Here is a 16,811-nt window from a genome sequence, read left to right as displayed (position 1 = left end):
CACTTCCATACCACTGCTCAGCTAAGAGCTTTCCTACTGTGCTTTTAGCCCTGTGCTGTGTGTGGTTGTTAGGAGCTTGACTCCAATTCAGTGGAAGTGCAAAGCAAAGCTGCTGTTTTTCATCAGTTTTACAGGATTGGCAGTCAAAATTATTGAGTTCCTGAGGACATGATTTAACCAGGACTGGGAGTACATGCCCTTAGCTTCAGTGGGTGCAGACATGTGCCTGAAGTCAAGAGTACATTTAATCTACCAAATTAGCTCCATGCATGAGGCTGAGGGACTTCAGAAGCAGCAGCATGATGTTCTCTGGCCTGTGTTACATGGGCAGTCAGGGGTTGTAATCAGACTTGTCCTCACTTTGTCAGCTACTTTGTGAAGTAGCACAAATCATGTGAGATACTGTGAGGAAATCTGTCCCCCACCCCGTGTGTGGGATGAGGCTGTTGGGGCAGTAGTCCTGAGGAGCAGACTGCTGGGATTAGATTTACTGGCCTGGCTGTGTGCTTGTGATCAGCAAGAAGCAGTGGCACAAAACCAGATGAAAAGCAGAAACAAGTGCTCAGCTTTTATGAAAGTTTGTCCTTTCTTTTCTTTTAACTCTCTGTTGTCTGTTTCAGAAGGATCATATAGGGCTGCGTCATATCCATCCTTCATTTCCCACTAGAAACCAAACTACAATATTTGTTCTTGTAAGAGAGTTAGTCATTAAGATCTGAGGGTTTTTACAACACCTTCATTTTACCTCAGAATAGGTAAAATATATCCAAGCCCTTCCATTTAAGGTGATGGATTACCCTGTGCTTGTCTGCGCTATCTGGATTGGTTGGAATTTTGTGCAATTACTATTTTACACAGCAGCGGAGTATCTGTGAAGTGGGTATCAATTGAAACATATTTTGCTTTTCAGACTTGCTTTTTCAGGTTTCACAAAACATTTAATTAGTGATAATCGGCTTTTAACCAGCCAGAGCACACTGATGTGATTCTCTGCCTCTCTCCCCCATGGTTCTAGGCATAGTCTGTACCCTTCAGATAAATTGCTTGCAGTCTGGAGAACATCCTAGCCAGCAGGAAGGGGAAGAATACGGATGGCAGTTGCATGGGGAATAAAGAAGGTGTTGTGTATAATGTGGTTTCAGTGAAGAATATCCTTCTCCTTTACTTTTCAGAATGGTGAACTTGGAAACCAGCCGGAGATTGCAAAGTCTCCTTTCCCTTGAGGTTGCTGGTCAATGGTCGTCATCTACCACACCCAAGGAAACTAGAAGAGCTCCACGCTAACTTCTGTAAGTTTTACTTCACTATGGAAGATCAAATGATTTTCTGGCTCAGGTTTTGTGATGTTCGGCATCTGCCTTGGACCTGGACCTTGGAAAAGGGATCGTTCCTGAGGCACGGTTAAGAGACAGAGAAACCAGCCCCAGACAATGAGCACTTTAAGTAGCACTGGAATATTACTCAGCTTAACGACAGTGTCTGTTACACTGGATTTTAGTTTGCATGGTGGTCTGATGGCTTGGTCCTTAAGCAGCAATTTGACTCTGAACCAGAGTTTGCCTACATCTGATCCTCTCAACGCCTCTGAGAAGGGCGAAGTCTCTCGGATGTCCGTGAGGGAGAAGAATTGGCCAGCCCTCTTGATCTTGGTTGTCATCCTGCTGACCATTGGGGGGAACATATTGGTAATTATGGCTGTGTCCTTGGAGAAGAAGTTGCAGAATGCCACAAACTTCTTCCTGATGTCGCTGGCAGTAGCAGACATGCTGGTGGGTATCCTGGTCATGCCCGTGTCGCTCATTGCAGTCCTGTACGGTAAGTGCCTTCCCTCCTAGTTTGAATATTTGCTTTTGCAGGGAGTCCCCTGAGGCTGCAGCAATCTGTTGTGCCCGATTTTCCCTGTGCTGGTAACTTGGGGAGTATCAGTGTGCACTTGGTCATGGCTCTGGGCTGAGGTTCAGTCTCTGCTGGGAGCAGAGATTGTGTCCACGCTGCCACGAATGACCCGTGAATAATGTCCAGCTGTGGGGTTCCTATTGCTGAGGCCACCGAGAGAATCTGTGACAGCAAGTCAGCTTTTTACCTTTTGGTTGGACTGCCCCAAGACTGAGCTTGGACACAAGAGCTCATAGAAAATCTGAGGAGTGTGTGTTCATGACCGACCCAGCTCGAAGCCAGGTCGGGATCTGTCCTTGAGCTCCCACTGCTGTGATCAGTGGGATTTGAGAAAAAACGTGGATAAGAAAGGAGGTTTGCCCTAGTAGATTTGGCATTCAAATAAAGCCTTCACTCCTGGCATTTGTACCTTTCAGGGGGTCATTTTGCCTTTCTGTGCCTCAGTTCCCTATCTCTAACCTGAGAATATGCCCTATTTTAAAGCACCCAGAGGCCTGCCTATATAGGTGTAAACATTTATTTCTCCACATGTTAGGGTCCATGTGTTTGCAATGAAGTGGGGCAGTGCTGCTGCACTGAGGTGTGGAGTCACTGTTAGCACTTCAGAGAAGTAAAATATCAAATATATCTAACTTTCATCTGGCTGGGACTCCAAATCCCTTTGTTCAGTGGGGTGCTAGGAATCTCCATCCCTGGATATTTCAAAGGGGTATTTCATTCTCCTCTGTATCTTTGATCATCATGTTTGTATACCCACGTATCAATTTTATAATGTGTGTATTTCATAGATAAAACCTACTAATTTTTGAAGTCTGTTTTAAGATTTTCTTAGAAAGGTATTTTAATATTAATATTTCTTGGAAACAAATAATGCTGTTTACTTACAAATTTGATTAGAAATTGGTTTACTGTCCTATAAAGTAAAATGTAGGGATATTTATCTGACTTCTTCACTTGCCTAAATGAGTAAGTCTGGCAGAGATTAATTCCTAAAACACATTGATCAAGCATACATCATTCCAAAGCTTATATAACTTGTCTACAGTGAGTTAAATCAATATGTGATTTAGGTGCAGGCCTAGCTGTGGAGATCTTATGCACAAAGATCTTTTATTTTGAACTGTCAGAATAGTTCCATCTCTAAATCTTGTGTGTATTACAACATGTGTATTTTATTTTTAGCATTTTACTCCAGCTCCCAGGAGCTTGAAAAGGAGCATATAAATACTGAATTATGTGACTGACCTGCACTTGCATAAATTCTGTGTTAGCCAGTGACTCTAAAAAGGTGAATTTATGGAAGTGGTCTTCCTACATACATACTTTCAAGGTCTTTGGAAAGTAATAGAAATGGATTTTCTGTTCTGCCTAGAAAATGATTACTTAAGGTAGTTTAAAGGTGTAAAGCATGCCACCCCTTCAGCAGCAAGGAAATACCTCTGATTTGAAGAGGCATTGTAATTATTGCCCTTTTTTTGCCAGAGAGCCAGTATTAGCTGCTGATAACCCAAACATTTCTCCACAAACAGCACCATGTAGATTTTTTTGGCAAAAATTTTAATTTCAGGACAGACATGGAAGATTTGTGGAAATACTTTGAGAAATGAAGAGGTTGTTGGGGCAGTGCCGGGTGCTGGCACCAAAGCAGGCACGTTGCCTTCAGGCTTTGTGAGAGGAGGAAGAAGAAAAGTTGCATTTGGGGAAAAATGGAACTCAGAGGAACTTGTGGATTGATTTGAGTAGGACCCCAGTGAAATAAATTTTTTTATATTATTTAAGCTATTGTGTTTAAGCTATTAAATTGTGGAAGCAAAAAAGGGGGAAATATTCTTACACCAGCAGAATTCTCATGAGGGTAACTGGGGTGCCTGGCCATGGACTGAGCAGGGAGAGTGTTACTGCTTGGAAACATAACTGTGAATGTTCAGTCATTTTTACTCTGTATAATTTACCTTGTGCATTCTATATATTCTACATAATCTTGTTCTGGGCTGTTTCAAAGGCTGCCATATGCTGTACTGAGAAGTATATGCAGCACACCTCTTCCAGATTTGTAGAAGTCACTTTTAATTTATGTAATCAGAGAGAAACCTTTAAAAATACATATAACAAATAGGAGAATGAAGAAATTACTTTCAAGTTTCCACATCAGCTCCCTCAGCCCCAAAGATAAATTCTAATTGACAGAGTAGGCTCATTTCCTTACTTTTGGGCTAATAAGGTAAATGAAGTAGATTTCACTTCAAGCATAACCAGAAAATTGAATAGACACCCTCCACAAATACTTCTGGTTTTTGGTGGTTTTCTTAATTAAAAGTAGGAAAAAATCAAGTTGTAAGTTAATTCAAGAGTCTTATAAAGGAAGGGACAGCAGGATGCAGCATGATGGATTTTTCACCCATTAATCAGGGCTCAGATATATTTATCAATTAGTCTTTCTTAAGAGTCTTACAGTAATCGATGAGTTGCATTTGACAACCAAGAACATTTTCCCTGGCATGTAATTCCTAAAGATCTAAGCAAATTAGTGTCCTAATTAGTAAGGGTGCTTTGGGCAGAGTAAATGAGAAATGTACACAGCTTCATCTCAATGGAGAAATGCCTGATTAATTAAAAATACTGATATGATAGGGCATCAGGTATCTTGCACATGGAGGAGCTTCTGACAACAGACTGAGGTTGTTTCCTCACCTCTGAGGGCTTTAGGGACAAGCAGCAGTGGGTTTACATCGTGTCATGTGTTTATGAGCGAGAAACGGAGGGCTTCTCTTCCTCTGCTTGTGCTGGTGAAGGAATGCAAGAGAATCTTGTCAGCTGAGCTGAGTGGACACTGCAGAGGATATTGAGCTTTCTTGGTTCTATTGCAGAAGGTTCACAGCTGCCAGCAAGTTGCCAGGGTGTGGCCAACAAGCGGCCAGCAGTCCCCTCTGTGACTCCCAGTGCAGGCTCTCTCTTCCCTTTGTGGTGCTGGTGGCTGATGCAGCTTCCAGGGGGGCTGGTACTGGATGCAGCATTCATCAGCCCCAGCTGCCAGAGCAGCCTTACAACCACATTATTGTTATTATTGATAATTACCATCATTATCGTGTGGTGATGTGCTGAGCACTTGGGCAGACTTTGATGTAGATTTCCCTGCAGATGGGGTGAGCAGTGCAGTTCAGCACTCTGATGTGACATTCAGGTATCTAGAACTGATCATTTTAAAGATCATACCAAGTCATGGGTTTAAATGCATCTTGACTGCACTAAGTTCCAGCTGACAGTTGCATTACTTTCAGAAATTATTATTTCTTCCTTTTAGATTTAAATGCATAGTGTTTCTGTTTGTGCTGAGTAACCACTACATTTTATTCTTCTGCTAGGGTGTGAGTGAATGGAAACTCCTACACTGCTTGCATTATCTGTGTCATAAATTCAGAAATGGGACTATTTTTTTCTCTCCAATGACACCTTGTACCTGGGATGTGTCCAGTGAAATTTATATCCAACTGGATGTATTAGGGGTTTTTTTTTGCCATCAGTAGGATCCACAGGTTGCCTACACTGTGTGCTCACCCAGCAGCATTTATTCTCTTTCCAAGTCCTTAAGCTTTCTTGTAACCTCAGCTAACCTAAATAATTCTGTGAAATCTGAAAACCTACTACATCATTATTCACCCTCTTTCCAGATTATTAGATACATAGGAAACTTTAGTTGAGATATTGAGTGTCCTGCTACTGAATTTTCTCCACATGAACAACTGCCTGTTTACCTGATGTGACAAATGGGATTAAGTTGTGGTGTATCTGTGTTGCTGTTGGGAAAGAAAGCTCTGTATGGTGTGCCCTGAATCCATAGAACAGCTTCTTTTCAGCTACCCAAGGTTTAAATTGTGCTTAGAGTGAGAGGAGGGAGGGAATACTAAATAGATACTCTCTGTATCTCATTGAAGATGGGTCCCTGGTTGTAAAATATCTCGAGGCAGCTAGATGTTAACTTGCAAGATTTTTCAGAGCCATTGAAAATTTGGCACCATATGATGGTTCTCTGATTGATCACATTTGGAAATAGCATTAGGAACTCACACAGCTTTGGCTTGCATTGGTGGAAATCTGATGGCTTCTGGTCAGGTGAGAGTCAAAAGCTGAAGAGCTGAAATCAGCACAGGAGCTCGGGACTGGAGAGGGTGGTGATACCTGTCAAGAGGAGGGAGGGATGCTCCACACCTTTTCTCAGCAGTGATTAAATCTATTAAACCTATATTTGCATCATCCTCTTCCGAAAACATTTGAGTCAGAGATTTAATTGTCATATTGAAAGCTGGATTTGCTCCACACACATAAATTTCCTCTCAGTTTCATTTCTGATTTTGTCTGAGGTTATCCATACTTTATAACTGGCTTTTTATCTAGTGTATTTTACTTTTTTTCTTTACACTTTTAATGTTGGACAATAAAGACTGGAAGCCAGATGAGTGAAGAAAGTCTCATCATCTGAGCAGTGCAAAGCACTTTGAAGGAAAGACCACAGTGCTCTGTAGTACTTTAAAGTCATCTTTAGTCTTACTAAGGCAGAATTTCTTTTAAAAATTGTCACAGCAATTTAACTTATTCTAGCCTTTTGTTACTCCTTCTCATTATTTTAATGCATGTTTTTAGTGATGCCTTGTCTGAAAATCTCCTCAAGATTTTTTATTCTTTTGTTATGAGAGATGAGAAATAAAATGGCACCAATATGAGATGGATACACTCATTTGAACTTGATTTTTTTTTTCCTAGCTGATGAAATTTCACTTGTTCATCCATGCAGCCTCCCCATCCCCAGGACTTTCTCGACAGGCAGGTTGTGTATGGCTCTAGTGCAATATTCTCCATTGAGATAAAGATTTCATATGAAATTAGCAAATTAACATGAATTTTTTCAATTCCTTTCCATGTCTTTCCTTTGGTCTCAATTAATTTAATAGAAAAATCTGCTGGACACTCTTCTAGAGGCATGTTGCAGTCTTAGAGTAACTATGCTAAAAACCCAAAACCCAGCTTGTTAGCCCTGATGAAGGAGTGCTGAGGGTTGACCAGGAGTGAAGAGGAAACAGAAATGGTGTAAAACCATGGATGCAGTTAAGCTGTTTATGTGGGCACCCCCACCCTGATACAGACACAGTGCTTAAAGCAGTTTTTATTTTCAACCAAGTAAAATGTCACCAGTAACACTTGTACTGATTGTTCCTCTTGCCTGGCAACATTCATTTAACTGTAGGGGCTTCCTCATACATGCCTTTCCAACCCCTATTGAAGTTTTAGTCCTCATCAGATTAGGAGAAAGATCCAAAACTGGGCAGCCCATAAAACTGGAGATGGGTCATCTCCACCTCCTCCATGATGAGCTGCAGCCGTGCTACATAAAACAAGACACACAGCACTGATAATGAGGTTCTGCTCTGGGAAGGGGACAGTGAAATTTTTCCTGGTCAAGCTTGTATCTTGGCTTGCTTTCTACTGAATTTCTCCTTTTGGGAATGGATTTTGGTTACAAGACTTGCAAGCAATGGAGCAGTCCATAAATAAGTTGTACACGTTCAGGGAAGCAAGTCAGGGAAGTCTCTGGTGCCTGCAAACAGTCTCTTGTCAATTTGGAGGTTTATTTTAATTATGTTAAAGTACTAATTGGAGTTGTAGTTGTCTTTTGAACAGTGTCTCAACCTAAATTTGGGTAGAGCAGGAAGAGCTACAGAGTGTGCTTGGATCTTCTGGAAAGCAGTTTTTCCTCATTTCTAACACCTGCAGGTGTTAGATCTGTCTGTCTTCTGGTAGATTAAATTATAACAGTGTTCAGCACTTGACCTGCTATCACTTCTTTGGGCAGATGGTCATGTACTTATTGGTAACTGAGCTGGTTTTTCTCCTTGTGCTGCACCTGTACAGACACATCTAGGAAGCTTGTCACTTTTAATGTAGTAAGAACAGGCCCCATAAAAATTCAGATTTTAGTAAAACCTTGGCTTGCATTGTAAATTCCTCCTAAAAAATTCCAAGGGACCTGCCATAAGTCTTCTGTATGGATGCTCTTTTCTCTCCCTCAGGACAAGTCTGTCCCTTCCTTAGCAGGCATCTGTGCTGCAACAGCAGCTGGAAATCTGCAGTATTATCATGTTAAGCAGGATGTGACAACCAGGAATATACATCTGAGAGGAGCAGGCAGTGCCTGCTGGTAGTGCACCCCAAGCATCACCTGAATTGCATCCTCAGAGCCCTGTGCCCCACTAGAAAGGACAGCAAGGCAGCACCCGGTGCCAGCAATCCCCCAGGTTTGTCTGGCAGCATGTTTCGAGTCTTTCCTCCACCCCATGTGAGTGTGCAGCTGCCCCAAACCCTGACCCAGGCCAGGCTCTTTGCTGTGTCCGGGGTGTAGGGGCCAAAGTCAGAGCAAGTGTTTGGGGCTACAATTCCTGGGGGCAACCAGCTGCAGTTATCCCCTGGCCTCTGGGGTATTTTGGTATCCTTACCTGCTCTGCTGTGTGTTACCTGAGGCAGCACGAGTGACCTGGGGTTAAGAACTGGCTATAAAAAGGGCACATGTCCCTCCTGGCCTCTCAGCAAAGCTTTGTTATGTCCTGTCCTGCCCAGCCATGGACAGGAAGGTCAGTTCCACAAGGTGTTCTGCTCTGCACTTTCCTCCTGGAAATGGATGGTGTTATTCTTCATTAGATGCTTCATTAGGAAGTGACTGCTTTCCTCAGTGCAGCCCCCTCTCCCCTGCAGCTGCTCTGCTGCAGCTTGTGGGAGCCTGGACTCTGTTTTGCCATGCACCATTTGATGTCTTGTGGGAAAGTGGGAGATAAGGAGCTCTTTCTGGCTACTGCTCTGGAAGCATCCCGAGGAACATGTCATGGCAAATAAAGCTGTTTGGAGTGTTTTTGTCTAATTGCATTTTTGATTGAAACTGTGGAAATGGATCCATGTCTGCAGCACTTCTCCTGGGAAGCTGGAAGAGGGATGGAGTTGTTCTTGTTGCTGGTGAAGTTCTTTGCAGCATGTGGAGCCCAAGTCCCCATTCTGCCAGCTTTATGGTGATCTGTTGCAAAAAATTAAAAATTTAGCCAATAGCACAGTAATCACTAGGGTGTATCAGACTATAATTTAAGCCATAAACTAGAATTTCTATCTTGAAAATGTGTATTTTTTAATGTAACTCTTCTTGCAAAAATCAGATAACTTTCACATTTATTCTAATGCTGAATGAAAATGAATTTCCAACCCTGTAACACTGCTGGGAAGCTCAAATTCTATCCAGCGTGTTCAAACAGCAAAAGCCACTCCAGGGCCGTGGAGCTGTGAGATCCAGTCTGCAGTTTGCTGGTGTGTGCCATGAACTGGGCAGCTCTCTGGAGCCTGTGGGAAACAGGAGCTGCTTTCTGTGGTCAGCAAGCAGCTTCCTCTGAGGAAAGGGCTCAGTGTGTCCATCTGACAGTGATGCCAGCTGCTCTTCCTGAGCTCCCCACCATCTCACACAGGAGCTGTTCCCTACAACTTCTTGCCCATTGCTCAGGGCCATCTGCACATGGCAAGTCTTTTCTTATTTCCAGGAGGAATGCAGAGGACCCCTTGCCTTAGGTCTCTGATCTCGCTTCCTCTACTGCTAAGCTCTGGATGACACAGCAAAGGCTTTGTGGTGCAAAGATAATTTTCACCAGAATAAATCAATGCCAGCCTTCAGAGAGAGTTTCAATGGCACCTTGCTTACTGCTGTGGGTAGGGCCTGGCAGTTTTGTGCCAGCTCCTTGTGACTCATTTGAGCTCAGCTATAATCCACATTTTGGAGCATTCGTTTATAGGACTCTGAAGACCAAATTCTGCTGTCAGATAAAAAGGAAGAACAGTTGCTATTTCATTTTTTTACCACTTGCCTCTTTCTTGTTATTTCTTCCCTCTGTGCCACCTGTATATCATCCAGCTCTGACTTTGGCTGGCTTCTTGGAATAGGCAGAGATATTCTTTACTGCCCTTGCTCCATTTGTTCCCATTGACAAGAGGAGATTGTCAATCCACCAGCATTAGGAGAAAACATGAGAGAACAATAAACATACCACATTTGTAAACATGCTTTTTTTGCTCCTCTAAACCCCTTGCTGTTAAGCAACCAGCTCCTCTGCCTGCTGTGGGTTAATGGGACTGTTAGCCTGTGATCTGCCAGGGATGATGCTGCTGCCCATGGAGCTCAGGCTGCTCAGTCCAGCGCAGATGAACAGAGCACAAACACTTCCAGCAGCTTCTGTTTCTGGTAGCTTCCATCGTGGGGGCTGGTCACAGAGAAGGCTGCATGGCTGCTTTCTGTTGGCTGAGATAAAACGTACTGATTTCACTCCCTTTGAGTGAGATTATGTTAGATTTAGATAAATAACATCCCTCTAGAGAGGAGCAGAGCATCCCAAAACTCCCGGGTGTGCACTCCAGAGCAGGATGCACCTCAGGGAATGAGGGGTCTGTGCCAGCAGCCCAGCCTGGCACCGGGCAGGTCAGATATGTGCGAGCCACAGTGTTGGCACGTGGCAGCACTGCCAGACTGGGAGTTAATCCTGGCCCTTTTCACGGAACAAACACGGAACAAACATGGAAAATGTGCTTGTAGCCCAGATTTTCACAGCTTGCCAAGGGATACTGCAGAGACTCATTGTTTGCCCCAGGGGTCTGACAGGGGTTTTTTCGCAGACAGAGCCTCTTGCAGAAAGGCCTGAACAAAACCAGTTATTATAACCTGCGTGGAATCATGAGGCCATATTTCTGAGATTTAAAGTGACACCTCAAGTTTCTCCTAAATATGGAAAAACGAGAAACAGGAATGCTACGGAACACCTTAGATTTTGTTTTCTAGATGGATTGCTCCTCCTTTTTTTTGCTCAGTGGCAGCAGGCTGCAGGTAAGCATGGGGGTCCTGGGGAATGGCGTCCTACAAAATGCATGAGGGGAGATTCTGACTATTCTAAATTGACAGGAGCATTGACAGGACATTCAGAGAGGCTAACACTTTTGCCAGAGCAATTTTCTGTCTCCTCCAACCTCTTTACTCCCTGCTTGGCCATGACTAAGGTTCTTGGCGTGACAGCAGCAGTATCCTTCAGCTGAGAAGGGTCTGAGGTGTTTTGCTGCTCTTCTCTGAGTCTGAGGAAATCTCTTCTGCCACTGCAATGCAGCTCCTTTCATGCCATTGCTGTTTAGGTTTCAGCACCTTCGTCCAAAGCACGAGCCAGTCTCTTGTTAGAGCTTTATGGAACATACAGGTAAGAGAAACGAGCTGGCTTTTGTCCAGGTGAGGTGACTCAGAGTTGCACAGTGTGAAGCCTTCTGCTCAGTGCTGAAATGTGCTCCTGGTCTGTGCAGGGCCTGGTTCTAAAGTGTGTTTCTGTGGGCCTCTATTTGCTTAATGTGGTTTGGCATGAAAAGTTTCTCGTGATTGGTTTGGTGAGGCTGGTTCTCCCTAAGGCGCTTGTGTTTTGCTTTTCCTGCTGCAAAAGGAGCGAATTCCTCTCTTTTGGGTTGGCTGAGACTGTTGAGGGGTGTTGCAGTGGGGATCCTGCAACACGCATATATCAAACCAGGAGTCCCGTGGAAAGGAAATATATAAGGACAGACAGATTCTTGCTAGCTGTTTCAGAGAGATGTTTATTTCTCCAGCCGCATGGCCGGAGCTCTGCCCAGGAACTGTTCCAGTCACGGGACCAGGAGTCCTTCAGCCCGCGCAGGGAACACAAACCAACCAATGGGAACGAGGCTGAGCAGGGACATGGAAACCCCGTGTCTGTGCCCTCAGGGCCCCTCTCCCAGGACTACACGGCAGGGGAGGGACCCCAACACCTCACCCGTTTTATTTTAATAAAAGGAGAATGAAAACAACTGGATAAACATAACAAGAACAGTTTCAAAACAAAACAAGCCACCCTCCTGAGTCTTTAAATGTCCAAACAGATTCTCTGGAACATCTTAGGGCTGACAGAAGGGAGACAGAATTCTCTGAGCATGCTTTGTGGGGAAACTGAGGCAGGAGAGGGTTTAACTTCTTCCCTCCCCCTTTTCATCCCCCACTCGGCATTGGAAAGGGATTTTTGGGGAAACAATTGGCAAAAGCATGGTTTTGTGAGGGAAACCATGGATGAAAAAACGGATTGGGAGTACACTGGGGGTAATAGGATATAGGGTAAAAGGGAAAGGTGGGATTAGGAAAGGGAAACTGTAGGGGGGGCTTACAATGGAGATATTGTCTAACATGACTACGATTTTTTGCATATATACTGCCTTTTACAGAAACACCATCAGGCCCAGTGACCTGCGATGCTTGTAACCCTTTTCTCCCTAGTACAATATTAAATTCCACCACCTCTCCATCTCCCAAGCTTGGGATGCATTTTTCAGGGTTATTCTTTTTAATAGCAGTTCTATGCACGAATATGTCTTGCTGGTTGTCACACCTTGTTATAAAACCATAATTTTGCTTAACATTATACCATTTTACTATCCCTAAGGTCTTAGTTGCTATGATCTTTTCCTTTTTCCGAGTGGCTGCTGTTTTCTGTCTCGCTGCGTCTTTGCTGTCTCTTTCGGTCGCTCCCGTGTTGGAATTGTCGGGGCTGCTGGTGCCTGCGCGCTCTTCCCGGGGTCGCGTTCGGGGCTGCGCGGGCCGGGCTGGGCCGCGCCGCTCAGTTCTCCGTGCGTCGCCTCCTCTGGTCGCAGCTTCGCTGCCGCTGCCGGGCGCTGCACCCACGTCTCGGCCAGGCCCCCGAGCGATGACTCCCCCGCGCCCCGCTCCAGCGCGCGTCTCGGCTGGGCGCGGCTCCGTTCCACCGCCATCGCCGCCAGCCGCTGCCCGCGCGCCGCCCCTCTCGGCCGGGCGTTCACGGGGCTCGCTCCACCACGCACTGCACAGGACCGGGCGGGCACTGCCGGGTCCCGCCGCGCCTCGCTCCGCCACCGACACTGCGGCTCGCGTGGCTCCGCCCGCGCGCGGGAACTGCCTCGCTGCTGCTCGCAGAGCGCTCGGTGCACGTGGCCTGGGCCGCACGGTCCCTGCGCCACGCTTCCCTTCACCAGGACACAGCTGACATTGCTCAACAGTCTCGGTAACTAAATAATATTCACGAAAATATTCTTCCATCGGCATATATTTTGACTCCAATATTAACTGTGTCCAAACGGTTTTCCAAAAGCCCTTGGTAAGAATTAAATCCCAAGAAACATAGAAAAAGTTCTTAAACAACCATGCCAGGAAGTGTTTCAGTTCTTTTTGAGCTTGAATCAAGCTAAAATTTACAAATCGTTGTTCAAGAATCATTTTAAGTTTAAGATAAATGTCCATATGCGGCTCTGAGAGCCAAGAGTCTTCCCACGGTTCCTCCATAGTTCAGATATGGAATAGCAAAGCAAAACCAAGAAGAGGAATCCAAAGTTTCCAGGGTTTACTCACACAAATCAGTCGCTTAGGGATCGGGGATCGTTCTGCTCACAAATCTCCACCATTTGTTGCAGTGGGGATCCTGCAACACGCATATATCAAACCAGGAGTCCCGTGGAAAGGAAATATATATATACAGACAGATTCTTGATAGCTGTTTCAGAGATGTTTATTTCTCCAGCCGCATGGCCGGAGCTCTGCCCAGGAACTGTTCCAGTCACGGGACCAAGGGTCCTTCTGCCCGCGCAGGGAACACAAACCAACCAATGGGAACGAGGCTGAGCAGGGGCAGGGAAACCCCGTGTCTGTGCCCTCAGGGCCCCTCTCCCAGGGCTACACGGCAGGGGAGGGACCCCAACAGAGGGGTTTTTGTTTGTTTCATTGGTTATGTTATAAACCAAAAATAGTTAAAAGATAGTGGAAGCAAAGTCACCTTAGAAAAATATTGTGCTGAGTGACATAACTCAAATAAGAAAATGAAATCACAAAGATCACAAGAGGAGTTTACTGATCCCACAGAAATACAGGGTTGAAAAGAACTTTATGACTTCTTGTGGGCTGTTGTTTGCTACCAAGTATTATTAAGACACTGAGCTGCTGCAGTCATATCTTCCATTTTCCAGAGCTTCTTTCCTTTCAGCTGCCTTCTTTGGGGACGTTGAGGACAAAATATGTGTTTTTCAGTGTGCAGCAAGAGAAAGCCAGGACAAATCTCTGAACAACTTATTACAAAATCAAAACCCTTAAATTTATTGCAAAAGGCAGTTTTTAAACAGAAAATCCTAACAGTGCAGTGTGAAAAAAGCAGAGCCTCCATTCACCTTTGTACTTTGCAAGAGGCAAATGTGCTTTGAAACTTTCCCTCAAAAGCTGATAAACTGGGCTGCTTTCCCTTTTCAGATTTATCCAGTGAAACCTGTTACCAGAATTTCCCCTCTTACGTCTCTACCAGGGCTCAAGAAGTCATCACTGGGTCAGTTGGGCCCATCATCTCTACCCTGTTTGAGGATGGGGTCTGAAACCAAGCCAGAAGCTAAGTGGCAATGAGAGCAGGCTGCAGAGCAGGTTAGGTACCAAAGCCTCAGTGTGCTCTTGGTAAGTGGGGACAAGATTTTTGCAGCACTGCCAGCTCCACAGCTCAACTGGAGATGTGGTGTCACCCCAGAACACACCATGGAAGCAGTTCTAGGTAAGCACAAGCCACAAGCCATCCCCCAGGCATCTCAGACAGGATGCTTCCTTGGATTCTACCTCTACAAATGTGGAGAAGAAGCTGGCAGAGTCCACCTTTGCCCTGCCTGCACCTGAGAGGTGAAGGGAAATGTTGAAATACTTGAGATGATTTCAGTGGAGTAAATCCTATTATAGTAGTTGAACATATGGCCTTATATTTCACTAGTTTACCCACAGCTTGTGTGCTGCATCCAATCAAGCAGCTATTTTTCATATTTTAGACATTAAATTGGATGGGTCTGTCTTGCCTGCTTGGTGAAATTGAGAGTTGCCCATGCAAAATAAATCTTTTATGTGCAAGAATGACTCATTAGAATAATTTTGAACAGCACTCATTTAAATGTTTTTATTTAATGCAAATAAAGTTTTAGATCCAATTACAGTTTTTATTTCATCCTTTTGCTCAAAATTTTTGGAAGATGCAACAGGTTTTAAAACTCACAGGAGTGTAAAGCCCCCAAAATCTGGAGTGTGTATAGTTACATTCCTGTTTTATAGATCCCTGTTTTACTGATGTCAATTTAAATACAGCAGCAGTTTTAATGCCATCAGTGCAATCTTCTCATGCCCAATTTGCTTCTAGATCAGTGAAGCTAAATGTGCTTTAAAATGCATGAATCTTTATTTACTTTTTATGACGATAGCCTGTTAGATCCAGTAGTAGTTTTGTAAGTGCATTGCCTCATTGTAATTAACTTTTATGAGTTTGGTTGAAAAGAAATATAAACTCACATGCTCTGTAGCAAACCAGAAATTGATACAAGATAATGAGAAAGCTGGAATTGTTATGTATAAAAAGAAAGACCCTATGATGATAAACTTTCCATCTGTAAATTTGGTGCTTCATAAAGGCACCAGTCAGATCATGGAGATTCCAAATAAAAGGAAGACAGGTTATGTGTTAGCCACAGACAGATTTAGCCTCATCTGAAAGTAAGAACAGCACCAGCTCCAAGCACTGGAGCCATGTGAGAGACAGCCAACCAGAGTCCTCCTTGGGTGTGTTTCATCCCCATTCCTAAAATTTTAAGATCAAGAGAAAGGATTTAACTAGGATTGCAAACATTTTACCAAGATTGAGTTAATTTTAGTCTGTGTCAGTGTACATACAGATTTACCTGTCTGTTCCTCACCTGCAGATGAGGAACAGATGAGTAAAATGTTCACTGCCTCCCCAACCACACCACAGAGCCTGGTGTCCCAGCACCTCAGTGTGCAAGGGAGCTGCCTGTACCTGACTGAAAGACTAGCAACTCCTCTTAATCCTTACCCAAACATTAGTGGAGTGAGAAATAAAATATTCTCTACTTGGAAGCAATTTGTGACCTAAAGTTTAAGACACAGTTGTGATCACAGGTGAGCTGTGACAGAGGAGTTCATCTCAATAGCTTCAGCCACTCTGCCCATCCTGAACACCCCACACCAGTTATTGCTTCTACTTCTGTTTTCTCTTACCCACAAACCCCTTGTTTTCCTTCCTAGAAGGTGACTGCAGCTAAATCTAGCAAGACTTCCAAGTACCTAGGACATATTATCTCATGCTGAGAACTTGCTCTCTTCTTGCTAACCTCAGCAGAGAGAAATTGGGCTGAGGAAATAGTCAGTAGAATGTGTTTCTCCACACTTGTCAAGGAGCAGCTATGATTTCCAGGAATGGTCCTATTGCAGTCTTCTGTAAACATTAACATATGGCTCATTTTCCTGTGCTGGCTGCAGCTGCAGAGAGCAGAGAACCTGAGGCAAAACCCAAAACTCCGAGGCTGGTCAGCTGTGTTTCTGTTCTCTCTCTGGACTTAACATTAAAAATCTGTTTCATCCTCCTTCAGTCTGCGTTCATAGAATCATTCAGGTTAGGAAGGACCTCGGAGATGATCAAATCAGTCCATTAACCTGACTCTGTCAGTGGCACCACTAAACCACATCCCTAAGCACCACATCCTCATATCTTCTGAGCTCTGCCAGTGACAGTGACTCCATCACTTCCCTGGGCAGCCTTTTCCAATGCTTGACCACCCTTTCCATGAAGAAATTTTTCATAACATCCAACCTAAACCTTCCCTGGCACAGCTTGAGGCTGTTTCCTCTCGTCACTCAGGAAGTTTGCTGTTGGATGCAGATGGGTGCCTCATCTGCATTTTGCTGTTTGGTGTATTTGTGTACCTCTTATCATATTTAGTGCTTTTACTGTCTTATGTTATGGGAAGCGTTTTGTGAAAAGGAGTGTGATTTCTTTTTAGCGTATGGCAACTTTATGTGATCA

General features: G+C 44.3%; 1 protein-coding gene across 6 annotated transcripts in view; it reads left to right on the top strand.

The window, feature by feature from the left end:
* HTR2C (5-hydroxytryptamine receptor 2C) overlaps positions 1–16,811 on the top strand; it is a 267,610-nt gene that overhangs the window by 224,851 nt on the left and 25,948 nt on the right. For all 6 annotated transcript variants that reach the window (XM_048318517.1, XM_048318522.1, XM_048318516.1 and 3 more), the window contains one exon: positions 1,173–1,815. In XM_048318517.1, coding sequence (XP_048174474.1) covers positions 1,431–1,815 — 385 coding nt within the window. In that variant the 5' untranslated portion in view covers positions 1,173–1,430. The remainder of the gene's footprint in view (positions 1–1,172; positions 1,816–16,811) is intronic.

The sequence above is a fragment of the Corvus hawaiiensis genome, chromosome 14, assembly GCF_020740725.1.
Source record: "Corvus hawaiiensis isolate bCorHaw1 chromosome 14, bCorHaw1.pri.cur, whole genome shotgun sequence".
NCBI classification, from domain to species: Eukaryota; Metazoa; Chordata; class Aves; order Passeriformes; family Corvidae; genus Corvus; species Corvus hawaiiensis.
The sequence above is the reverse complement of the archived record's forward strand: the minus strand, read 5'-3'. Positions and strand labels throughout refer to the sequence as shown.